General features: G+C 35.1%; 4 protein-coding genes across 14 annotated transcripts; 2 read left to right on the forward strand and 2 right to left on the reverse strand.

The window, feature by feature from the left end:
* Positions 1–728: 728 nt before the first annotated feature.
* Positions 729–3,121, reverse strand: LOC105951836 (uncharacterized). 5 transcript variants are annotated; one of them, XM_088812065.1, is made up of 6 exons: positions 3,001–3,121; positions 2,531–2,697; positions 1,905–1,986; positions 1,507–1,623; positions 996–1,093; positions 729–951 (listed from the first exon to the last, which is right to left on the reverse strand). In XM_088812065.1, the coding sequence occupies exons 2-5, from the start codon at positions 2,650–2,652 to the stop codon at positions 1,025–1,027; spliced, it is 390 nt and encodes a 129-aa protein (XP_088668191.1). In that variant the 5' UTR covers positions 2,653–2,697; positions 3,001–3,121; the 3' UTR covers positions 729–951; positions 996–1,024. The 5 variants fall into 5 exon arrangements, with proteins under 5 accessions (XP_088668191.1, XP_088668189.1, XP_088668190.1 ...); XM_088812063.1 differs by having other exon boundaries at positions 1,010–1,093; positions 2,948–3,107; XM_088812064.1 differs by having other exon boundaries at positions 1,000–1,093; positions 2,948–3,107.
* A 1,707-nt stretch (positions 3,122–4,828) lies between these two features.
* LOC105951921 (Rubisco methyltransferase family protein) lies at positions 4,829–9,223 on the reverse strand. Its single transcript, XM_012975402.2, has 12 exons — positions 8,746–9,223; positions 7,928–8,091; positions 7,710–7,793; positions 7,549–7,606; positions 7,350–7,403; positions 7,182–7,253; positions 7,007–7,087; positions 6,119–6,291; positions 5,684–5,786; positions 5,453–5,584; positions 5,221–5,343; positions 4,829–5,052 (listed from the first exon to the last, which is right to left on the reverse strand). The coding sequence occupies exons 1-12, from the start codon at positions 9,145–9,147 to the stop codon at positions 4,954–4,956; spliced, it is 1,545 nt and encodes a 514-aa protein (XP_012830856.2). The 5' UTR covers positions 9,148–9,223; the 3' UTR covers positions 4,829–4,953.
* Positions 9,224–9,968: 745 nt separating this feature from the next.
* Positions 9,969–13,861, forward strand: LOC105951923 (uncharacterized). Its single transcript, XM_012975403.2, has 6 exons — positions 9,969–10,418; positions 10,510–10,655; positions 12,065–12,233; positions 12,446–12,544; positions 13,256–13,332; positions 13,452–13,861. The coding sequence occupies exons 1-6, from the start codon at positions 10,029–10,031 to the stop codon at positions 13,579–13,581; spliced, it is 1,011 nt and encodes a 336-aa protein (XP_012830857.2). The 5' UTR covers positions 9,969–10,028; the 3' UTR covers positions 13,582–13,861.
* A 1,772-nt stretch (positions 13,862–15,633) lies between these two features.
* On the forward strand, positions 15,634–23,988 carry LOC105951920 (flocculation protein (DUF1296)). 7 transcript variants are annotated; one of them, XM_088812211.1, is made up of 12 exons: positions 15,794–16,115; positions 17,072–17,115; positions 17,217–17,319; positions 17,507–17,636; positions 17,786–17,907; positions 18,007–18,183; positions 18,292–18,468; positions 18,755–19,142; positions 20,296–20,593; positions 20,803–20,964; positions 21,741–22,238; positions 23,062–23,988. In XM_088812211.1, the coding sequence occupies exons 1-12, from the start codon at positions 15,929–15,931 to the stop codon at positions 23,365–23,367; spliced, it is 2,592 nt and encodes an 863-aa protein (XP_088668337.1). In that variant the 5' UTR covers positions 15,794–15,928; the 3' UTR covers positions 23,368–23,988. The 7 variants fall into 7 exon arrangements, with proteins under 7 accessions (XP_012830853.2, XP_012830854.2, XP_088668335.1 ...); XM_012975401.2 differs by having other exon boundaries at positions 15,795–16,115; positions 21,735–22,238; XM_088812213.1 differs by having other exon boundaries at positions 15,795–16,115; positions 18,007–18,144; positions 21,735–22,238.
* Positions 23,989–26,811: the final 2,823 nt, after the last annotated feature.

Consider the following 26,811-nt stretch of genomic DNA (forward strand, 5'->3'; position numbering starts at 1 on the left):
GAAAATTCGAAATCAAGCTTGAAGAAGGGTTGGGCTTCGATTTTTTGATGTAATTTCGGCTCTTTTATGTGTAATATGCATTGGGTAGGTCGATTACGGAACCAATTTCATGTTAAAAAGCCCTACAAATCGATTCGTAGGGCTTTTTTTTTCGCAATAAATGTTCGAACGCCCAAGATGGGCGCCCAAGGCGTGTACAAGCGCCCGTTCCGGGCGTTCGTACACGCCTTGGGCGCCCATCTTGGGCGTTCGAACATTTAAAAAAAAAAAAAAAAAAAATTTGCACTGGACGCCCTACTCGGGCGCCCAAATGCAGCTTGCACGCCCAACTTGGCGTGCACTGCATGAATGGGCGCCCAAGTTGGGCTTTTACGCATTTTGGGGGGTTTGAATTTTTTTGGGAAGTTTTGGGGTTTTAGTGAAATAAAGTATTCTTTTGGGGTTTTTTATTATAAACCGCAAATAGCAATTTTCAAACCGCAAAAAGCAATTCCCTGGTTGGGCTCATACTCAACTTTACAGTAGTTGAATAACATTAGAAAATCGAACAAAGAAATGCCATTGGTTTGTTTCAAAATATAATAAATTTCATTATTTTTCGCTTCTTTTCTTTCTCAAGCTAAACATTTTCGTTACGAGTTCTTTCTATGTTTGGGAAAAAAAATGTCCGTTTGGTATACTAGCAATGGCGGAGCCAACATAGTGTCGGGGGCATGATCCCCTCAACATTTCTCAAATCCCTGTTATTTTATATAGAAATATAAAAAAAATAGCGTATAATAATATTAACGGCCCCCTCTAGAATTTGTTTAATGCATCCGGCCCTCCCGGACTTAAAATCCTGGAAGATTCAAGAACACCACCATTCTTGGTGAAAACGAAACAAATCTAACGTCAACAAAAATAGTACACTTGTAGTAAACACAGTCGAAACTATGGAATCAAAAGACGATATATATATATATATATATATATATATATATATATATATATATATATATATATATATATATATATATATATATCAACTCAGTTGCTGCTCAGAACCACTTCCATCCAGTAGCCCCTGAGAGGCCAGGTGAGCCATATATTGCTACAGCATCATAAACAAGATTTAACAAATATCAGCCAAATAAAATTATTTTAAAAAACAAAATGCATTTATATATCCAATTACACGAGTAACAGTTTTCGCAGTTAATCAAAATCTTTACAGTATGCGCAATCTCAATACTTCCCGCAAGAATCACCAAGTTAACTAAAAAAAAACCGGACTAAAAAGGAAATAATGAAAATACTACGAAAAATAATTACCTCGTTTGGTTAATGAGTAATAAATATACTAGGTCGAATAATTTAACAGGAAAGAAGCTAAAAACGTTTTTCTACTAAAAGGCAGAGCAGTTTAAGAGGTGAGATATGTTTCGATTTCAAGAATGCACCAAAAAGCACAAGGCATATGAACTAATATTGGAACATAATTTTATAAAATATTATTAAACTTACTCCGTGATAAGCATATGGTGATTTTCCTTGGCGTTCGAAATGTTTAGCCAAAATGCTCCATTCGATTGGTCCCCACTCCTCTAGTTCAAAGCAGTTCCCAAGTGCAGCTTTATATAACTACAAATTCATATTTAAAACTTCAATTAGCCAAACTCCATACTCAAATAAAATATAGCTTTAAAATTTTTGGATCAAGATTATCAGAGTAAATAAACTAAGGATTAAGGATAACAGAAAGCTGCACTAATTTCGGTTTAGTGAAGTGCTAATTTGCTTAATAACATCTTTAAATTTCATCGAACACCGTTCATTACTTATACTAAACAGGGCAATAAGGCAATGTAAAACCCCATAAAATGTTTGTCTCTGTTCAATAATTCATATAACATTAACATTACCTTTGCTTGATCGGTAAGAAGCTCAGTGCCAGCAGGATAAGATGCGTAGAATTGGTCAGCTCTTGAGTATCCGGCTCTCGTCCTGCGTTAACCAATTAAGAAGTGACGTAAAATTTGACTCTATACGTATAACAACGCAATTAAACTTTAAAGGAAGAAGAATATAATGTAACAACGGTTTCTGTGCTTTATAATAAATCCAACAAAGTTCTATTATGAACTAGTAAGAATTTATGCACAACAAAACACAAATCATATTTTAACGAAACCTATTATTTGGAACGAACACAGTACCGAAAGGCTTTGAGGGATAGAAAAAAAAGGGTATATGCGATTCTAAAGAGCTACCACTATCATCAGTTTCTTTTCTTTTCCTGAGTTCAAATTGACCCGTATAAAATCGCATCCCAATTACCAGTAATCAAACATTACCCTGTCGAATTAACTTTACTTTTAATAAGCGTAATCCCAATAGACTTCTTTAAAAGTAGAAATAGAGCAAGAATATTTATTTTAAGAACCACTAATTCAGGACGTCGATTTCTAGTTCAATAAATAGCTTCCGTTTTCATTCCCGACTGCTCTTTATTTTCCCGGAAAAACGGAACGGGTCGGGGAAGACTTACGTATTGTTGGTGTAGGCGTAGCTGATCAGTGTAACAAAACAAGAAAATCCAGTATAAGACACCACTCTCCGAAATTTCTGAATCTTCAGAATTTCAATCCAGCCATCATACAGCATCCGCATTTTTGGAAGGAAAGTGCAGCACACAAAGTACTTACATCAACATTCCTAATAGAAATACATACGGAAATTCGTTCAGGCATTTCATCAAACACCATGTCAACAGTCCGCGAAAAAAATGCAAAATTCATAGAAATCAAAATTTCGAGTCATGATGCAATATTTTCAGAAGAAGGAAGCAAAAAAGAAACAGGGAAAATTGCAGCCGGAAAAGGGGATAAAAAAACGCACGATACCTAAAAATGATGATAAAGTCGGCAGAGAAAAACACAGTTGAAAACTTGAAGAAACTACTTACAAAATCTGCAATTCTATCAAAAAGTGGGCACCGTCACCCGCCGGAAATCTTACCGGAGTAAAATCGGCGGCTCAGCTCACCAACTGTTAGTGTACGGCGAAATAATTTTGATATTTGCTTTTACGATCGTTCGCTGAAAAATTAAAATTGATATAGAAACTTGAATTTTAATTTAATTTAGGGCAAATTACCAAAACCCCCCTGAGGTAAGCCTAAATAACGAAAATACCCCCCATGTTCTCGTAATTACGAAAACCCCCCTGAGGTATGCAGACGTCTTACAAATCGCTCTAACGGTGTTAGACTCGATAGAATCTTTTTGATTCTCCCGAATATTCCTCCGATAATACCAATTTTGCCCTTGTACACGAAATTAACCTTAGGGGGGGTAATTGTAAGCATTTTATTTAACGAGAGGTCATTATGAATGTACAAAATACTTATTTTTCTTAAATTAAACCCAAATATAATCAATCATTATGAATGTACAATGTATTTTTATTGGATTAAAAAAAATCAATGAATGAGATTTCAAAATTTAATTATTTTTTTATATATAAAATTAAATATTTTACAATTCGAGAAATACATCCATGCATCATTCAAGCTGAAAGCATAAATCCGTATGAATACTCCTCTGGATAAATAAAATCAATTAAAATATATAAATAAAAAATATATAAGTGTCTGCAAAATACTTATTTTTCATAAATTAAACCCAAATATAATCAATCATTATGAATGTACAATGTATTTTTATTGGATTAAAAAAAATCAATGAATGAGATTTCAAAATTTAATTATTTTTTATATATAAAATTAAATATTTTACAATTCGAGAAATACAACCATGCATCATTCAAGCTAAAAGCATAAATCCGTATGAATACTCCTCTGGATAAATAAAATCAATTAAAATATATAAATAAAAAAAATAAAAAATTATAATATCAAATTATCAATACAAATTACAAAGTAATAAATAAATTTATAAAAGCAATAAATCATCAACTGAAAGGGATGTCAGGGGGGATTTTCGTTATTTAGGCTTACCTCAGGGGGGTTTTGGTAATTTGCCCTTTATTTTTTACATATTTAACAGAAGGATATAATAGACATTTCACGTTTTCGGTTAAAAAATTCGGTCAACCGTTAGTCAAGGGGGGTTTTCGTAATTACGAGAACATGGGGGGGATTTTCGTTATTTAGGCTTACCTCAGGGGGGTTTTGGTAATTTGCCCTTTAATTTATTTGAAGTTGGATTCATAATTAATTTTCGGGAAAATACATTTTTAGTCCCTCGAGTTTTATTCGATCTCACATTTAGTCCTCTTGTTTACAAAATACAAATTTAGTCTCTCATGTTTCAACAATTTAATACGTTTAGTTAGTCATTTCCGTCAATTTACCGTTAGTCCGTCAGTTAAGACTAGGGGTGGCGATTTACTCAACTTGAACGGAATCACGGATCCATGTGGATCAAATCTAAAATAACCTAATCCAAAATCAACTTATATGAATAAATCCAAAGTGAATCGGACTTGGATAGATCAATGATCGGATCCACGTGAATTCATTGCATCTTTAACTTAACTTATGTGGTTTAATATCTCAACTTACATGGTTTAAAATTTATTATATTCAAACTCTATTATTACATAATTCCGACTTTAAATTTTAAATCTAATAAATTTTAAAAATAATTATAATAACTAGTATAAATTTAAGGTTATTCCAACAATAGATTACAAATAATACCAGTATAAGAATAAAGAAAAAAAGAAAAGGAAAAGGCAAAAAGCAAATGATGGGGGTATTTTAGTCTTTTACGAGCCTCATTTGAAACGGTGAAACAACAGGGGGTTATGTGTAAATAAAATGTAACACTAAAAATATATTATTGCATGAGAAAAAAGGGGCAAAAAAATTCCACCATGAACCACTATTAAGTCTATAATTACTATTTGATCCCAAAGAAAACATTTTATTTTACAACAGCTGATTGATCAATTGAATAGCTTTTTAACTCCACCGAAAAGCCCATCGAAAATGTTGAGAGCTTTCAGCGTGCCGCTTCGTATATCTCTCAATCTCCTCCTCAATATCTGGTTTGTAATAAGAACAACATAAACCAAAGAAGATGATTAGATCGAATTTTTCTAACAATGCATGAAACGGGTCGACCCGCTGGTTGTGACCCGTGGCCCGTTTCGAACACACCCTTTATCGAGTGTGTGATTGTGAATTTAAATATTTTAAAGAATCTTTCTTACATATTGTGCACGAAACAAGATCCTCCGCTCGCTAGTGGATAAATCGACAGCTAGCTGTTTCAAGAACAGTTTCCGGTTCAAAAGCTTCGGATTTGTCACGTCCAAATCCATCGATCCACTTGCCTGTCGAAAAGTAGAAAGAATAAATAAAATAGTTTGAAGTTAAATCTCATTATTTTTTTCATAATTCCGGCCCGGCCCGGCCCAAACAAACATCAAATAATATACTTGCCTGAAGAAACTTGGAGTACTTCGATATGCTGACTTCACAAGTATCCAGAATAAACTGCAACGCATCTTCTTCTAGTTCAGAATATCGAACATCCCTTTTCGACGTATTTTTATTCGACGCAGCAGCAGCCATCTGCACATTATTATTTCATAAGCCATTTCCCGAAATATTCACCGTTTATTCAAATATTTTTCGTATTAAGAAAATATAGTAAAAAAAAAAAAAACTGACCTCGTCAAACTGGTTTACCATACTCGGCGGGCTTACTGCCAAGTAAGCATATGCCATCAACTCCACTGGCCAACCAGTTATTTGCAGAGGATAACATTGCGACCTGTTTTTCGAACATTCGATTTGTAATCAGAAAACCAATATATATATAGTTATTTGGAAGTGCAGTGATATTAATATAGGTTTATTGCATTCAGCACCCCCGTGTTATATCAAATTGCTAAAAAACTCCACGTGTTATAAATATTAACAGAAGTCCGTCGTTGATGCATTTTTAGGGGGTAGTTTGCTAATAAAATTGAATCATAGGAGGTTTTGCTGATATTTATAATACGGGGAGTTTTTTAGCAATTTGATATAACACGGGGTTGCTAAATGCAATTAACCCTATTAATACAAATATATGTATATATATGATAACGAAGGAAGACCTACGCAGATAGTCCGTGTTTCTTCAAAGCTTCGGATTTTTCTTTGTAACAATCGTCGTATTTTAGAAGTGAGAGTGATATCTCAACGGAGTCACGAGGGTTAGTGCCTTCACGTGGAACAAATCCGTACGAAAGCAAAAGCTCTCCGTTCGATTTCTTTCCATATGAAATGAAAACCTGCATATATATAAGCTCATGTATAAGATTATATATATGGAGATTGAAAAATGTATTTGCATGAGTTCATGGAAAATACACAATGCATATTTGGCTTAATTTTTTGGGAGATATTTTTAAGGGTAAATTACGAAACCCCCCCTGAACTTAGGCTAATTAATGAAAAACACCCCCACCTATCCGTAATAACCAAAATCCCCCTCTGACTAACCGTTGATCGAGTTTTTTAACAGAACATGTGTACTATATTTATACCATATGTTGAATAAGTGAGAAATAAAAGAAAATATCTGAAACTGTGTAAAGTCTATTCCCTGGAATAAAAAAAAATCCGTGAAAAGTCACACTGTAAGGGGTTGGTGTAAGACAGAAACAAACCTCAAGGGGTTTTTGGTAATTACGAACAGGTGGGGGTGTTTTTCGTTATTTAGCATAAGTTCACGAAGGTTTTCGTAATATACCCTATTTTTAAATGTAGATCTCTAGTCAAGGTTCGTTTTATTTGAACTACACTAAAGTAATATGGATTTATTGCATTCAGCACCCTGTATTTTTTCTAATTGTTAAAAAACCCATCGTGTTATTTTAATAGCAAAACCCCGTCATGATTTTTTTTTTTTAGCATATTGCACGAAAATCTGGTCTAGTGGGATTTCACAAGTGTGTTTTTTCACGAAAAATATTATCAAATGGCACCAAAATACGAACATTGTACCTGCTCACCTGGCTGATACGCACGATCTGTCGTGAAAACGACCCCCTGAGATGACTTGTCGTAATCTAGAAAAGTTTCTACCTACATTGATCAAATCAAGATAATCATAAATTAGAGTTAATATAATATATATTTTGATCATCGAAAAAACATGGATATAAATATATAGACATACCTCACAACTATGATTCAACATATCTGCCCAAGGAACCAATGCAACTCTTCCATTCATCGAGGGTAATCGGACCTGTTTATGAATTGAGCAATTGTAACAGCAAAAAATAATTAAAAATAAATAAATAAACGCATGCGTTAACATTTATATACTATCGATAAAACTTACCAAACGAGAAAAAAGAATTCCGAAGGCCCATTTAAAACTCTCCATGTTGAACACCTGTAGTAATACATAGTAACAATTATCGAATTAGAAGGGTCGGAATCAGCATAAAAAACATTTCGAAAATTAAAGTCAATCTAAAATTCCACTGCCGATTTGTATTCGAACCAATAATAAAGAATCCACCGATTAAAGAATGTACCTCTTCGGGAAATAAAGCAGGATACTTCGAAAATATCTTCTCCCTCAAGTCATTGTATCTGCATAAGAGATTGATTCATCACATCAATCGACAAAATTAACGAAATAAAAACGATTTTTATTTTTTGTTGTTTTGGGACTAAATTAGATAAGAACTCGTACGTTCCAGTGACATCATTGATCCTGTCGATCGCACGCTGTCTGATTTCGGAAGCTTCCAGATATCTATCCAACTCCGAACGCGTCCTGAAATTACATGGAGCTGCTGTAGGGAAACCAACTGAGAGCGGACCCCACATGTATATAGAGGGAAAATAACTACGACAAAACTCTCATCTTTCAGACTTAAAAACAAAAAACAAAAAAATACGAGTCTTTACCAATAAAGAAGTGAGTAAGGTTGCCTCGGCAAAGCTGAAATGTAGTTACTCCATCTCGAAGAGCTTTTGAGACCCGCCTCGCTAATCAAATACGTTGCGAGAAGCGGCCAATCGGGCACGTTGTACCGTTTCATCACTTCGCCAGCCTCACGATTGCTCCATTCCTTAATTCCAATTAGTAACCAAAAAAAATTCAAGATAATACAAAAGATATAGTCCACTTAGGCCTCGTTTGGTTGCCAGGATAAGATTAAGCCAAGATAAAATTAAATAATCTAACGAAACCCAATTATATATATTATTGGACCACCGAAGGTCCAATGAAAAAAGCTCCCTAAAAGTCAAGATAAGTGATGATAACATAATATTTCCGAGTCGAACCGTGAGGTTATCGGGTAAACATCAAACAAAACCCTATTATTCAGTTAATCATGGCTAATCTCCCCAACCAAACGAGGCCTTAATTTATTACAATCACGAAAATAACACATCTTTCTAGGGATCAGTCTATCCATTAAGGTCTCGTTTGGGAAAAAGGATAAGTCTTGATAGACTATATAATCATAGATAATCAAGATGCATTTCCAAGCCCGTGACAAAAAACGGGCTTGGAATTTGATAATCATAACCTCAACCCATATTATTACACAATCCTACGAAAGATATTTCCGAACACAAGGATTATATAATCATAAATCACAAACATGAGATAATCACAGATTACATTAACCATGGACAATATAATCCTATCCTATCCTATCCTATCCAATTCAATTAATCCTATCAATCGGATCAATATTCCCAAACGAGGCACTTACAGAATCAGCAGTGATGAAAAGAGAGGGAGGAACGAAGAGCAAATTCTCTCCTTTCCTAATATTCTTCAAAGCGACGAGCCCTCTCTCTCCTACCTCCACCCTCTGTATCGCCATTTTCTGAGGTGGAAGCCCGGACTCCGACAACCATTTCTGCAACGCCGACGCGTTCTCCGCCGAGTCTGTCTCGCAGCCCCATGGGACGCCGATTTGGGTGGCGATTTCGCCGCCGCCGCCGCTGGCGGTGGTGACGGAGCAGCGAATTGGGCGGAAAAGGCTGCTGCTTTTCGAGATTGGAGGGAAGGAGCGACGATTGGAGTGGGCTCTGAGTGTAATTTGAGATTTAGGGTTTTGAGAGAAGGTGTGGACGAGTGTTGTTTGGAGGATTCTCGAAGCTTCTGCCATGGCGGATGGCGTTGGCTTTCAATTTTGATTGGGAATTTGTGTGGGTTAGTTGCCTTATCTCTTGTTATCGAAAAGAGGATTGACAGTTTTTTGACCGTTTGATGAATGCTGCTAAATTTACAAAATTACAGGTTGGTCCAAAAGAAGAGAGTAATTACACTTTTGCCCGTCCTATTTTGATTCTATTGCTATTTCATCATCGAAAAATTATGACATGCATATTTCCAATTTCGATTAAGATTTAAAGTTCATTTCTTTGTATTTTTATTTGTTAAAAATATATTCAACTAGTTTTTAATCAATTAGATTTGTGATTGTGTACGAGTAAAATCAACAACGAAGGAAATTAAAATAAAATATTATCAAAGACATTACAAAAACCATGGTCGAAACCCTCTGAATGAGAGATGAATGTATTATAATAAATTTTAAATTGAACATAATTTAAAACTATAAACATAAAATACAATTATTTGAAGTCAATCTCTCAAAAAAAAATTTTTTTATCAAATTCAAATTCTTCAATCTATTTTCGAATTTAGTTTTTTTTTCATATAATGTAAACTTTATAATAAGTAAATGGATACCTAATCCACACCTAACTTACATGTGTCTTTGATTGACAAATGAAAAAAGAAAATAAAGAGAAAAAAAAGGACTTAAAAAGTATAATTCAAAGTTATAACACAATTTTGCATTTTCCATAACTTGTAGGCACTTAATTGAAATTATCCAAACAACTCTACCGCAATTTTGCATTTTCCATAATTTGTCAGGGACTTAATTGCAAATTCCCGATCAACGGGAGACGCCTCTATTACAATGTACGAAATTCAGTTCAGACAAGTGAAGAGAGCTCTCTCTCGAAGAAGAAGAATACGATGATTACAAGCAGCAATATAATCTCCTGCAACTCCTCTCTCCCACTCAAACCCCGATTTTCTCTCTCTACATCATCAATTCCTCCTCCCAAATCCCTAACCCCACCGCCGCTGAATTCAATTTTCCGGCCAAAACTCTCCAAAACGTCGTCGTTTTTCATCAAGCAGAACAAGGTGGGTGACCTCCAATTACGCCGGAGTTCGTTGAATACTGAGAAAACCCCACAAAACCCACCTGTTATTTCCTCTCCTTCCGAGGAAAAGGAGCTTCTTGGCGGCGACGGCGGCGGAGGAGGAGAAGAGAGGGACTGGACGACGTCGTTTCTGCTGTTTGCTTTCTGGGCTGGTCTCATGTACTATGTTTTCTTCCTTGCTCCTAACCAAACACCGGTACCACTCATTTCTGTTCATCTTTCTTTTGTTTGTGTACTGTGATTGCTGTCTGATTTTGAACATCTTTTTTTATTTTTTTTAATTAAAGACAACAGATATGTATTTCTTGAAAAAGCTGCTGAATCTGAAAGGAGATGATGGTTTTGTAATGAACCAAGTATTGGTGTCTGAATGGTACATCATGGGTTTATGGCCATTGGTCTACAGTATGCTGCTCATTCCAACTGCCAGAAGGTAAAAAAATATATATACACAAATCCCTTTTCGCCCTTTCAAAATTCGAAGCAGATGTCGATTAAATCGAGTTTTAGTGGATATTCGGAGTTTCTTTGGGGGTTTTTTCCGGTGATTTTCGAGTATCCTGAATCAAAATTAGGGGTGGAAATCATACAGATCGGATTGGAATTAGTACTTTAAGAAGTGAAAAAGTAATTCCAAAATCGAAATTTTGGAAATTGGAACGAAAAAACTTATTCCAAAAATCGTAAATTTTCGGACTGGAATCAGCTGGATTCGGCTATAACATAAGTACATAGTAATATTAATACTATCAAGTGTAGTTTTTGGAAAATTGGAATTTTCGGAAATTAAAATCGGATCGGAAATCGGAATCCAATATGTATTCCAATTCCGTTTCAATTTCCACAACAAATCGAAATGTATGTGTGACAAGGGACTCGGGGACAAAAAAAACAAGATGTCTAACTGTATCCAAATCCCTTTTCCCCCTTTCGAAATTTGAAGTGGATGTTGAGATCGAGTTTTAATGGATTTTCGGAGTTTCTTTGGGGGGGGGGGGGGGGGTCCTGAGATTTTCGAGGATCCTTGATCAAAATTAGGGTTGGAAAATCGGACATATCGGATTGGAATTAGTACTTTAAGAAGTGAAAAAGTAATTCCAATCCCGTTCCAAAAAAATCGGAAATTTGGAAATTGGAGTGAAAAAACTTATTCCCAAAATTGTAAATTTTCGGATTGTAATCGGCTGAATTCGGCTATAATGTAAGTGCATAGTAATATTAATGGCTCGTGTGGTTACCAGTATTGGATAAGTTTAGATTAGATGAGATTGGATTAATTCGCTACTGATTAATTTATTATTTAGTTATTATGATGTTCTGTATGTAAGATTAGATCTTGTATTAAATTGTGTTAAATTTTTATATTAGATATGATTTTTCTATAAAACCTTTTATTTAATAAAATTAACATGTAGTTTGAAGGATAAAATAGTCTTTTACTTGTTTAGTCACCCCCTATTAAATTAATCTCGTGGGAGGGGTGCTACTAATTTAATGAAATAGTAGCATTTAATAGCGGACTTTGATTTTAGCAGCGGGTTTGAAAAAATGTGAATCTTTCCAATCGAACGTGTTACTAGCCCCTACTATTCAGTCGGTAGAACCTTACAGCGGTAAACAAACGAGCCCTAATACTACTATAGAAGTGTAGTTTTTATGTAGTTTACGAAAAATCAGAATTTTCGGAAATTAAAATCGGATCGGAAATCGGAATATAATATGTATTCCAATTCCGTTTCAATTCCCACAATAAATCGAAATGTATGTGTGACAAGGGACTTGGGGACAAACAAAAATATGTCCTGTAACTGTATACAATGATACTTGTTCGTTTTTGTGCAGCTCGAAAAGCAAAATTCCTGTGTGGCCTTTTGTTGTTCTATCGTGCTTCGGAGGTGCATATGCTTTGATCCCCTATTTTATTCTCTGGAATCCACCGGCCCCACCTGTTGAAGAATCCGAGCTTCGGAAATGGCCTCTCAATTTCCTTGAATCGAAATTAACTGCCGGGGTAAGTCGATTCACTTTCTTTATAATTTAAAAAAAAAAAAAAAGATCAGATGAATCGACACTATTTAAAATGCTCGGCGTTCTTTTTTTTTTTTTTGCACGATGATTTGGGGCTTACAAACGACAGTAATATAAACTGCTAAATAACTATTCGTTTGCATTTGAGTTTCGTTATATATATCGAAAATGTATCTAACTCCAATTATATATTAGGTTACAATGGCGGTAGGCCTGGCTATAGTCGTTTACGCATTTTCGTCCGGTGGTGATGTGTGGAAGGAATTTTACCAATACTTTCAAGGAAGCAAATTTGTAAGTATTTTGTTTCTTGATGGACACTTTCACATAATATAATCTAGGGTAAATTACAAACACCCCCTGAGGTATGGTCAATTTACAAAAAAACTCCTCTTGTTTGGATAATTACATCTAACCCTGAACTATGATTTTTTCTTACATCTCCACTCTTATGGTGTCAAATTCAACATAATCATCTAGATTTCGTGGAATGTGCTCTATCTAGTTTGTACTCATTTTGTATAAAAATACAGTTTCTGATGCACCACAATCTGATATATATACAAGCTAAAAAACACATTATGATCATCTTGCTTCAAAATGTGGAGTTCGAATATGATAAAATGGGTACAAACGTGATAATATTCCATATAATCTCGAAGATTCCACAAAATTTGAAACCGCAAGGGTGGACGTGTAAGAAGATTTATAATTGAGGGGTGGTTGTAATTACTCAAACAAGAGGGGTTCTTGTAATTTAACCATACCTTAGGGGTGGTTGCCTATAATCTACATATAGATTATATACAGTTAAACCTCTATAAATTAATATGGTCAGGACTAACAAAATTCTATTAATTTAGCGAAATATTAAACTATCGAACTAATAATTTAGTACGTTTTTACCCAGTCGGGACCGGAATAAATTATTATTCAAGCAAGGTTATCAATTTATCGAATATGAATTTATCGGTTTATGGAGAAGATGTTATTTATTTATTGCAGATTCATGTGATGAGTATTGATTTCAGTTTGCTTTCGACTTTCGCGCCTTTCTGGGTCTACAACGACATGACTGCTCGGTAACGGTTATTTCAAATATTATTTCATTTCTTCATCAATTTTTGTCACGTAATTCTTCGAATATGATGCTACTAATCAATATATTGTTTTTGTTTTTTTTTTTTTTGAAATCTTGTAGGGGTGGCAAAAGCTCTTGGCTTCTTCCTTTATCAGTAATTCCGTTAGTGGGTCCCGCCCTCTATCTTCTCCTTCGACCTTCGTTATCGGTTGCTCCAACAACACCGAAACCAACATCCGACGAAAAGTAATGCAACTTTCGTGCGAATGTTTTATTTTATTTTTCTCGACGAGAAGAAGATATTTGTTGCTCTGTGAAGCAGAGTTAAAATACAATAAATCATATTGTTCATAACAGAGTTATAGATCAATATATACAGAAAAGATGGATGGATTGTATAGAATCAACCTTTTCTTTACATCCTAGTATTTATTTGTCTTATTACTAGGTCTTCCCCTGTCTTATCGTGTTCCGAACTCCGATTTTAAATGATTCAAGTTGGGTTAGAAAGCCAAGTGAAATAGCTACAATACTGATGTTTTGAGTTTTCGCCAGATTCGAATCGTAAGATGGTCAAAATTACGTTTGAAGCTGACTTATTGTTCGTTAAGACAATGTTCGTTGAATCATTCATAACTCTATCACCCGACATCGAATCTAACTAATTCTTACACCACCATTGATCTACACATAAACAGTAAACACACATTCATATGCATGTGTGTTTAGTAGATAGTTATTTGTGTAGATATATAATTTAAAACCACTTGATGTATTTCACCAGGTGTAGTACGATTATTAATTTAAATTTAAATACGAAACGACTTTGAATGAATTTAATTCCACTTGGTATATATATATAAAGAGTAAATTCCACTTCCCTTGTACTTTGGCTCGGTATCACTTTACTCCTTGTACTCTCGGTTGTATTGATTTGTCCCCCTCTACTTGAAAAATTGTTTCAATGTGACATGTTGTTAGTTGTTAGACATTTGACCTTAACACCTAGGGGTGCAAGTTGGAAAGGAAATTCCAATTTCCGTCGGTTCCGATCCGAAAAGTTCCGATTTTGGAACAACTTTTTTCATTCCGACTTCCGAAATTCGGATTTCCGAATTTTTTTGATTGGAATTGGAATTATATAAAATAGGTTTGGAATTTCCGATTTCCGATCCGATTTGATTCCGAAATTAATTCCGATGTTTTTCCGAAAAATACACCTATAAATAATAAATATTATATAATACTTATCTTTCCGAAAAATACACCTTTAAGTTCTGTTTTACGATTTTGACATAATGAATTGTTGTTAGAAGTTTTATTAGATATTATGTTGTGTTTATGTTTATTTATTTTTTGAACTGAAATTTAGTAGTTATTAGTTTTACTTTTATCGACGTGGATGTTCTTATTTTTGGAAAATTATGAACATTTGAAAAAAAATCCGCTAAATTTTGAAATTTTTAAGCTCATGTGATTTCCAATTCTTTTCCGAAATTCCGAAAATTCCGGGACATTTGAATTGGAATGAATTTTTAGATTCCGAAAATTTTGGAATTGGAGTTGGAATTGGTTTTCTACTTCCGAAATGTTTTGGAAATTTTCCGAAAAGACTAATTCCAATCCGATCCATCCGACTTTCACCCCTAAACACCGTTTGATCTAAGCTCTGAAATTATAAAACCGTCTCCTCTCCAAGTTTAAATAATTATTAAAAAATAATTAAATATTCAAGACAACGAGAAAACACAGTACACGACGCCGGCCACAATTTATTTTTAATTTTCTTTTATTTTTTTAATAATTATTTTAACTAACGGCGAGGACCACATTGAGACAAGTTTTCAAGTACAGGGGGCAAATCGATGTAGAAAATAAAATTTACCCTAAATAAAAATGTGACGGGGAATTGAAAAAGGACAAAGTCATTATGGGCTGACTTCGAATCCGTTCAGCCCAAAAACAAGACAAGTCCAATATGGATCCAATCATCCTTATTATTATTATTATTATTATTATTATTATTATTATTATTATTATTATTATAATTTGGATTATTACAGTGGTTGTGGAATGTTTTATGATCAATATTTAATTTTGAATTTTTAGGATTTTAATTGTAATAATGTATGTAGCCGAAACAAACACAGCTCAGACAAGAAAAAAAAGTTACCGAAACTCTGACGAATAGATACATAAATATAATTTTTTTTAAATAAATAAAATTAAATATACTAGATAGCAATTGATTTCTTTTTTTTTTTTACATCTATTAATACAATTTCAATTATTCACAAAAACCCTTTCCCCCAAGTCCTCACTCCTCTTTCCCCAAATACAAAATCACACACACAAACACACAGACAAACTCTCTCTCTCTCTCTTCCCCCTCCCTCTCTCTCTCTAGAACGGGCAGAGGTTCTTCTATACAACAATACTGATAATTGCATTATCAATCCATTACTATTCCTGTTTAATTAATCATATATATTACTATATATATACATATACATAAGTATATATTATATATATAGATATATATATACATACACATATATAGGGGTTATTGGCTGTCGGGGGGATTGCCGAAGAAGAAGATGAGCAGTGGTGGGGTTAAGGGAGGTGGAAGTAGGGCTTCGGCTCCGATTCCGAGCGGCGTTAGGAAGACGATCGAGAATATAAAGGAGATTACTGGTCAGAATCACTCTGAAGATGAGATTTATGCAATGCTAAAGGAGTGTTCCATGGATCCCAACGAAACTACTCAGAAGCTTCTACTTCTAGGTCAATTTCTCCACCCTTCTCTCCCCCTTTTTTTTCAATAATTTATTTTTTTCTTTACCTGGCTGTGTATTTGTGCGGTACTTGATCTCGATTTTTTTTTTTTTTTTGTTTTTTGATCTGTGTTGCCATTGTTAACGGACAGTTCGATTGTTGATCTGCAATTTTACACACGCGGTCATGCTTTTTTTTTTTTGGGCGTTTTTCTGTTTCTACTTAGTGGTGTTGTATATATGTATGCTGAGGTTTCTAGTGGAATAAAATGGGTGGGGAGGATATGATTTTTGTATGGGTTTGAACTCTTGTTGTACTTGTGGTCAGTTGAGACTAGTCTATGTGCTGTTTCAGCTGCTGAACAAGGTTTTGTATTATTGAAAAGGGTGGTATTTGTTGTTATTGCAGTGTTATTCAGCTCTTCGAGGGTTGTCGTTTTCCATATTATGATGTTTCTTGCCTTGTCAGTGTTCTGATTGTTAATTTGAGTCGTGTTGGTTCAGTTTGAACTTAATGTTTACAATGTTCGCAGATATTTGGGTTCTCTTGCCTTTGCCTTTGTATTACTTTATTTGGGTTGAGATGTAGTTGCAAATTCATTGGTTTCACGAGGTTTTACGACTGTTGAAATATGGATTTTAGGCTGTCAGGTCGGAAAATAAAAGGCTTTTAGTTATCTTGTTTCACCCCTAGTAAATAAGTAGGGACTGGGCCTGTAACTTGAGCATATAGCTGTCATTCCCTGACAACACAAAGGTTTGTGATTGAATTTCAACTAGGTGTTGCACTTGTGTTTCATGTTTTATTAAAATATTATACTGTTACATCATTTCAATTTTGTTTCTACGGAAGAATACTATTCTGTTTGCCTGCTTAGAAGCTCAATTGCAGGCGTGCTCTGCTTCTCGTTGTTTATGAGTTTTTGTACAAGGTATGCTGACAACTGTTTTCGTATTCTTCTACAGATACATTCCATGAAGTCAAAAGAAAACGAGATAGGAAGAAAGAGGTACTGCTAATAAGGAGCCTTTTTCCCTTCTTTAAGTTTCTCCTAAATTGCATTTGTAAAGCAGGCTATGACTGTTTGAATTACTATTTGTACCTTTTCAGAATCTGAACAAGGAGCCTGCAGAAATAAAGTGGAAGCCAGGTACCCAGGTCAGGGCAAATAGAGTGGGCCGTGGGAACTATCCATCTAGACACATATCTCATGGTGAGCCCGCTGGGAGTGCCCTTAGATACATATTCGATAGTGATTCCCTACTTATTATTTTTGTAAAACCTGCTTCACTGATTAGCAATACAAAAGGATCTCAAGATCGGTCTTGAACTTGGAAGCACCACCTTTTTACTCCATTCATCTTATCATTTCTCTTGTGTTCTCATAATTTTGTTGTCAGATGCTGGTGGTGGAAGAAATTTGGCTGCTCAGAAGGAAAATGTTACTAACCTTACAGAGAAAGGTCCTAGCAAGGCTCCATCAGCCACCTCACAAGATATGAGAAAGAATGACACACCTTCTGTTTCAAGGTGCGATAGGTGGTGTGAGCTTCTGATGTTGGCATAGTTTTTAGTTAAAATCATTACATTTGCACTTCAAAGATACAGACTACTTATAGTCCCTCGCTTTGCTCCTTCTTCAATGTTTCCTGAAAGTTCTTTTTTCCTTTTTTTTGCAGCCCAGTTACTGCTGTATCTAATGGTCCATCTGGTATCATCCCCAAGATTACCAGTGTGATACATGACAACCATGTATCTGCAGGTGGAGGTGTTGATGAATCCAATACAACGGCTAGCTTGAGTAAGTCGGAGGGACCTTTTCTGCTTTCATCACCTGTTGACTCCATTAAAAATCCCAATGGTCAAGGGACTAAGTATAACCAGTTGAGCAACAATGCAGCACCCATTCCTTCGGCACCTCCAATGGGATCTATTTTCTCTTCTTCAGATCCTGTACTGTTGCCTTCTCAAGATATACCACCCCCTAGTATTCGACGTGAAGTGGGAAGCCAGCGAGTCCCTACTGAACTGACTGATGGTAATCCTAATGAGAACAAAGCAGCTTCTGCCAGAATATGTATGCTAATTAGAAACCGACTTGTATATCTGTTCTCATTTTCAAATTATTGATTTCTTTCTTCAGTACCACAGAACATCTAATGAAGTTTACTCATTGCATTTGTAGCCTCTTCTGATGTCGCAGTGGCCACTTTGCAACAAAAGGTGCCAAAAGATTCACAAGTAGTTGGAAAGAATCAGCATTTAGATATGCAAGCTGCATCTTCTGCTCTTGGTACTTCTACTGTTAGTAGGCCTTCATCTAATTACAACAATCGGTCTCAAGTAACTGGCTCACAGAAAGGTATGATTTTTCATATGCTTTAATTTTGTATTTCTCTTACAATTTGATTTTTAAGTGAACGGTAACCTAAAATTTATTTCATCTCCAATATTTAGCCTGAATGCTGTGCTACTATTTTGCTATGCTATGGAAGTAGAACATTTTAAAACTTAAATTAGTATCAGACACAAACTCATAATGGTGACTATTTCCAAAACAATAATTTGATTCGAATGGTTGCATCCAAGATTTCTTTATAGATTATGAAATAAGCAATGCAGTACTAACTATTTATATTTTGCAACAGTGGGACCTGGAAAAGAATGGAAACCGAAGTCTTCAAACTCCAATATCAGTCAGGATGCCCCTGCAGCTTCTTCATCGGAGGTTCCTACAGTATCTGTTGGTGCTCATCCGGCATTGCAGACAACAACTGCTGTTCTCGCATCAAAAGAATCCACTATAGAGCTGCAGAGGAAGTTAGAGGAGTTGCACATGTCAAATAGCCAACATGTGATCATTCCAAGTCACCTTCATGTTCCTGAAGTTGAGAAACTTGGATTTTGTTTTGGAAGTTTTGATGCTAGCTTTGAATTGGACATGAACCAAAATGGAGTTCCAGGGAGTGACAGGATTCCACTACAGCTTGAATCCTCTGAGGCTATTGATGAACCTGTGGAGGAGCTACAGTTGAGGTGTCTTTTCTCAGACTCAGTTCTCTAGTTCAGTTTTTGTTCTGTCCTAAATGTGGTATTTCATTGCTAAGCTGATCTTTTTACAAGCTTATTTCAATTGAAGGCTACCCCTACCTCTCCTCTGATTATTTAGCATGATTTTTATCAATGATAATTTGTTCTAGATGTAGAGTAGAGTTCACATTATACTCAGGCCTAGACGTAGTTCATAGGCATTTCCTCATTGGAATTAGTTACAACTGTTGATGAACCCCAACCTTAAAATATTATACAGTCCCTTGTTTAAATCAATACTTAAAATTTACATTATCTGTTACTAGAGCTCTCTAGATTCATGATATGATTTATATATGTTTATTCACCTTGTTAAAGAAAATGTTTATTGTCAATGTTTATAAATATGATGTTATACATCTTTGCTTCTTTAAACACGAAGGCCCTTTTTTGTGGTTGAGGGAAAGTTTTCTGAACCTTGCTGCTATGTTAGGAAAACGGCTTCTCCTCAAGTTTGTTATTACGATAAGTATCTTAGACGTGGGGAGCTTATACAAATTTTACTTTTGCCCTTAATGGGATAACTGATAAGTGTATTCACTGGATGTTTTTTAGTTTTTGTGGTCACAGTTTCACACACAAATATTACTAGTTCTCTTTGTAATATAGTACTTCTGCAAATTTGACTTTGAGAACTATTCTTTGTTCTGTTTGAAAATCTTGTGCCCTTGTCATCATTCTTGTGTTTTGATGATTGTTTTGTCTTCCGTCCGTTGCTAATAGCTGTTGATTGTTCCCATCTCCAATTTCTTACATTTTATCTTCATAGCCTTTGCTGCCTGTCTGCTTTGACTACTATCATTTTTCTCTCCCAGAGTTTAGAATTGTAAAATTATACCATGCAATTATTGACTGAACAATATGTAACTATGCTACAAACTGTTCAATCACACCATGCAATTAGCGAGTTAAAAAAAATGTAATTGTGCATGCATATACCTAACATGGAATCACGTAATATGAGTATATTCATGTGCCAGTGTTTGAATTTTGTCATTTCTGAAGCATTCCACTTGAGATTTTTATCTTAGATTTCAGTTTCTATTTTCACCTTATGTTTTTTTTCTCTAAAAACATTGTACTTTTTGCTTGATTACAGCAACCAAAACGCGTTGGTGGCTGCAGATGATACTGAAATCAAATATCCCGACCACCCTCAACAACCTTCAGAAGGACTGGAAAAAATTTCACCTAGCGAGGTTGAAGTCTCATCCTCTATCTCCCCTGATTATAGTGAGCCCAGGCCAGATGTTGCTCCAGCAAGCCATCAACACCCTGTTCTCCATACTTCAAACTACAGTTATGGATTCATGCCACCAATATTGGGTGGCCAGCTAACACCTTCGGAAAGTTCGGAATCTCAAGCACGTGATGCTCATCGACTTCCAGGCTTTGTTGTATGTTTAATATGTCATTTATCTGTTCATTATTCCATATAACATTCCAAGCCTATTTGCTAAAACAACTTGCATTCTTTCCTGTCCATCCATGCATTATAGCTGTCATATTTCTTATTTTTCAACTGATACAAGTCTTGTCATTTCTTGAATGTCGGTATGGATTTTTACATTCTGTAATCTAACCTATTGATGTCAATTTTATACAGATGCCACAATCTTTTGATCCAGCAAGCTATTATGCACAATTTTATCGTGCTGGTTTGGATAGTGATGGTCGTATTTCCCCTTTCCACTCTGCTGGAGCAGCAAACAAGTATAATGGAAATGCTGGTCTGGTTTCTGCACAGAGTTCTCATTCTCCTCAAGAGGTTTGGCTTTTATTTCTTCGTGCTTTCTATTTGTGAAGTTTGGATATTTCAAAGACCTTGATTGGTGTTTAAACAAATATTATGTATCCTTCAACAGCATTTATCACAGGGGATTTTTTAGTAATTATTTAATATAAATGCTGTTGAAGGATACAATAGCATTTGAGAAAATGTACTTGTGTACTGGTATTTCTATCTAGAAGAATATGGTAGTGGAAGGTTAATCAACTTAAACACTGTATTACATATTAATTTCACTTGGTATTATTCATAATCATTTTGTATACTATCTTCATCTCTAATTGATAACACTGTTAATCATAATCAATTGTCATTGTGCTAAGTGCCGAGGAGGCTTAGTCTATTTCGAAACTTCTCTTATTACATAATGATATCTGCCGGGTTATTGATCCCATTTTCAGTTTTGGAGTTGTATTTAATGACAGAAGCTGTTATGGAGCTCATGTATGTTGGATATACTTTTTTGCTATACTTCTTAGAGGTGAAGAATCTTATTAATCTAAATTGTGAAGAAATGTATCTATTATGTTACCCATGTGCGTTTATAGGATATATTTCTTTTGGAACTTGTTTGAGATAATGATGCTTATTCAAGTCATTTCTTTGCATTTCCTCTTTATTTTCATAATTCACTTGTTATAGATATGTTGTACAATTTCATTGGATTTTCATATATATAAATGTTTTGATTTTTCTCTACAAATCAGCCAAGTTCGAGAATGAGTTTACTGAACCAAACTTTTTTTCAGTTGCAGGGTGGTGTCCCTCTGGTTTTGTCCACAGCATCTCCAACTGCACTGGTGACCCAAGCCGCCGGAGTGATGCAGAGCTCGATAAATGCAGCACAGCAGCAACCTCTTCCCGTTTTCCGTCAACCAGCTGGCGTTCATCTATCCCACTACCCTCCAAACTATATTCCATACGGTCCCTATTTCTCCCCTTTCTATGTCCCACCACCACCGATTCATCAGTTCTTAAGCAATGGTGCATTTCCTCAGCAGCAACCTCAGCCTGGCAATTTGTATCCAGCTACAGCTGGAACAAATGCCAAATATTCGGTTTCTCAGTATAAGCAGGGACCAAATACAGGAACCTCAGCCCACATGGGAATGCCTGGAAGCTATGGTCCGTATGGTCTTTCAATGGCTAATTACGCTTCCAGTTCTGCCCCTGCACCTGTTACTTCAACATCTAACGAGGATCTTGCTGCCTCTCAAGTAAAGGAAAATAATATCTACGTCAGCGGCCAACAGGTTTGTTTATTTTTTTAAATGTTACATCATATATTATCTTCGTAACATTAGCAAGGATATGTTTGGCCCCTTTTCGGGTCGGCTATGTTTCCATTTTATTTTGGGAATTTGTATTTTAGTGAAGTCATTTGTTACTAACTTACTATAGCAGTCAGATCATGTCACAGTGAGATCTTTTTATTTTATTTCAACCAAAAAAATTTGAAGTCCGACAATTTGATAAGCGTAGTGGGCCAGACACAGCTAAGTTTTTCGAGGAGATCTCTCCTGATCAGATTTTGAAATGATTTTGGCCTATATAGAGATTGATTGTTCTTGATACCCTCTTATGACTAAAAAAGTTCTATGATGATAGATATTCCTTACCGAGGTAAGTATCATTGTCACATAGACTATCTAGTATCTATTGCTAGCACAAATGGTGCTGTTAATCAATTGTCAAGTGGTTACTAGGAAACCCTGTTCTGTATTGTATCTCGTTTTTTTATGCTGATTATGTTCTCACTGCAATTGTTTGCATTTTTTAAAATTTCACTTCACGATTCGCTGAGGGTGTATATGGAGGATATGATTTGAGGGGGTGATTGCACAAATACATATTAACAAATCCATTGAGGTTGTTTGGATTGAGTCATTTGACAATGAATTTTCAACTCCAAATAGCTCTTATTCTTAGTCTTTTTTGAGTCGTTTGGGTGGATATCAAATCCCTTCCCGATTGGTGTCATTTCAAATCCTCGCCATTTGGATTCATTTGAAATCCCTCAATCCAAACACAGCCTTATGTATTATGCTGATTTGTGGTTCATTTGCGTGTTTGCAGAATGAAGGCTCTGGTGTATGGTTCACAGGTCCCGGTCGGGATATTTCTACCTTGCAGCCCAATTCATTCTACAACCTTCCTCAGGGTCAACTGGCTTTCGCCCCAACACAGGGGGGCCATGGACCCTTCACTGGGATTTTCCACCCCGCACAGGCGGTCACTAACGTACACCAGCTCTTGCAGCAATCTCAGGCCATTACAAATCCTGTCGATATGGTTGTTCCTTCAGCCAGTGTTTACCAGCAGCAGCAGCAGCAGCAGCAGCAGCCACAGCATGCACAGCTTAACTGGCCGAGTAACTACTGATCTTTTCTACCTTTAGTGCAGTGACGAATTCAAATCACGACCCTTTTACCTACTCGATGGGACTTTTTCGAACATGTTCGGATTTAATGGAGAAAGAGATCGGAAGAAACAGGAACCGGGGTGTAAATTAATGGAAGGGGGCCAACGAAATTTGGCTGATATTTTTTTTGTGGTATTCATGTGACTTATAATAACAATCTTTTTTTTAAAAGCTAAATCGAGTCCAGAAAAAAAAAAAAAAAAAACATTTCTTGCTTCTCGTTAGATGGTTTTTGCAATTCCCCTTGATATACTTTCGGGGAAGCCCTTCTTCGATAATAGGTTCGTTCTTCTAGCTTTCATTTGTTAGTCTGGTAGAGGTTTTGATTCTTTCTGTTTGGCATATTTTCTATAGGCAGATTATGATGTGAGAGGTTGTTAGGGTATAATTAATTTTATGTTCGATTCGTTTCTGTTCTGCATTTGGGCGCTCTTTGTTTCTTCGTCTCTCGTGTTTTTCTCCCCTATTTTATCTGTAAAGTGAGAAATTTTTGGGATAGCAAGGAAATGATGTGTACTTTTTTGAACTGTTGTAACTGGACTTGTTATAATATTGTTTTTGTCTCGACTATTTTGCTAAAATCACCGTCCGTAACTCGCATTCATCCTCATCGTAATATGCCGGCATTTTTTATTGCAACCGGCTGTTCAAACATAAGCTACAATTAATTAACTTGTGATTTTCTTGAAATCATCGTCTGTGTAATATAATATTCAATCAATCTATATATTAACTCTCAATAAATACTCAATTTGTACGGTTCTTTCAATTTAGTAGTATGGTGCTTAACAAAATATTTGGCAACAAAAACTCAACTAATAATCTCTCTGATATGAACCCGTTTCGTGCAAGTCGGGCCCCGACAACGGCCTCCGACGCAGTAGAGAGAAAATCGCGGGCCTTGAAGATTGTCCATGCAGGAGGCCATGCAGAACGCTACTACATGGCTATTCCTGCATCAACTATCATAGAGAAATATCCTTCTTTTATTTTGGCCCGGCCCGAAATATTTCTGAGGCCTTGGGAGTCTGTTGTAAGGCCCGATGAAATGCTTGTACCGGGCCAAAAGTACTATGTTGTCCCTCGCCGGACGGTGAGAAAACTCAGGCGTCGAATCAAGAAAATAACTAGTATTGTAATGGATCCGTTTGAGTCTAAGTCATCTATCAGTGGGATTCTGATTAAGCCCGGCCCGAAGGTCAAGACCCGAGATCTTCATGTGAGATTCTTTGGCATTGAAAGTACCAATCAAAAGCCAAGTTCTGGTTCGTTGGAGGTTTCTTGTGATAAAAAGAGTGGGAATAATGGAAGGGGTTCAAAGGAGAACCCCAATCAGATGGATGAGAAAAATAGAAGGGCCCGAAATGCAAATTTGTGGGAGCCATCCTTCAATTCAATCAATGAATAAAGAGCTCTCTCTCTCTCTCTCTCTCTCTCTCTCTCTCTCTCTCTCTCTCTCTCTCTCTCACACACACACACTTAGAATAAGCGTTTGCGTGGTGATTAAAGTTTGATGTTTACATGAATACTAAGTCAAGTACCTAAATTTTTTTAATGGTGTATGGGTCTTTGTGAAGGACATTTTTTTTTTTTTTTCCGAGTAATTCAAGTCATTACAAGGGGAAATAGGGAAGGGGGGACTCGAACCCTAGATCTTTTACCCTATTGGTAAGGCTATGTACCAATTCTCTTAATTCTTTTATATATATATATATATATATATATATATATATATATATATATATATATATATATATATATATATATATATATATATATATATATATATATATATATATTGACCTATACATATGTATTGTAAAATATTTGGTTGGATCCAACATGGATCATGCACTACGTGGGAAATTTCAGCTACTTTTCCTTGTCAAAGGAAATATATACATAGGTCTTCTCTACTTTATGGCTTCCATCTCATGCAAATACAAATTAATTCCTAACCTCAACATTAATTAATTTTGACCTAATTTTTGGTTCACTGTACAGATTTTTGTACCTTGCTTTGTTTCTCCTTTTTTCCTCTTTATGATGAAAGTTATTTGATATTTAATATATAATAATAATTGGAGGCAAAGTGATATATGTTACAAGAATCTTGATTATATATATATATATATATATATATATATATATATATATATATATATATATATATATATAAATATATATATATATATATATATATATATACTTTCAAGTTTCAAGTTAACTCTCACTTTGGAAAAAAAATGTTCCATATTATTTATCACTTCGGAGAAGACTTGTCGATTGCGAACATGCAGATAGATATTAGAGAAGAAGATACGAAAGATATGTTCCATAAATAGATAAAAATTAAATGACTGTAATCGTATATATCAAGTGAATGTTAATTATCTTTACGTGTGGTTTAATTTTTTTTATCTAATTAGAATCATTTGTGTTCGACCCAAAAGTTTGATACGAACGAACCACAACCTACTTAACGACTTAAAAACCTTAAATGATACGTACACGACGCGATGTCCCAATCCGCAACCTAATCCTCTAACATTTTTATTTTGATATGTTTTAATCGTAAATGATTTATTTTATCATAAGCATTTAAAGAAAATTTAGGTGAAGTAGCACAATCACATGTATTTAAGAATGTTTGGCTTAACTATAATTCCATCAAAATATCTTTTAAGATATTTTTGAAAGTATTTGATATTTTATTTGACAAAAGAAAAGAAAAGAAAAGGTTTCAATTAGATCCAAGAAAATACTTAATTTCCAAATTCTAATTAAAAATATTAACATTACTAATATTTAAAATATCAATGATCATTTTTTTTATTCTCACATGCACTATAACAATTTATTTTTTAAAATACGATATAAAATTTTATTAATAAATTCCCACATTTTTTATTAGTTAAATGTCTTTGATTAAACGTGTGGAAAAAAAAAAGAACATGAAGGCATTTCATGTGTGCCACCATATGTATTGTTGTCATTGAGACAATCGATTAAACGTGTTAGAATTGAACTTATTGTTTGGCATCCATCAACTTAAATGATCCAAACCTAAGTGTTTGTGTGTGTGTGTGTGTGTGTGTGTGTGTGTGAGAGAGAGAGAGAGAGAGAGAGAGAGAGAGAGAGAGAGAGAGAGAGAGAGAGAGAGAGAGAGAGAGAGAGAGAGAGAGAGAGAGAGAGAGAGAGAGAGAGAGAGAGAGAGAGAGAGAGAGAGATTACTAACTTATGATCAATTTTAAGTTTCAAGAAAGTAGTAATTAAACACTAATCACAAAATTAATTTTGAACTTGCAGTCTCAAAAAATATTCCTCGAGTATTGAATATAAAGAGGCGTTTTTGTTGCCACTGTAATTTCGAAAACGAGCATGAACCGTAACCAGCCCGTGTA

The sequence above is a fragment of the Erythranthe guttata genome, chromosome 13 (genome assembly GCF_056151865.1).
Source record: "Erythranthe guttata isolate IM_541 chromosome 13, IM_541, whole genome shotgun sequence".
Lineage (NCBI taxonomy): Eukaryota > Viridiplantae > Streptophyta > Magnoliopsida > Lamiales > Phrymaceae > Erythranthe > Erythranthe guttata.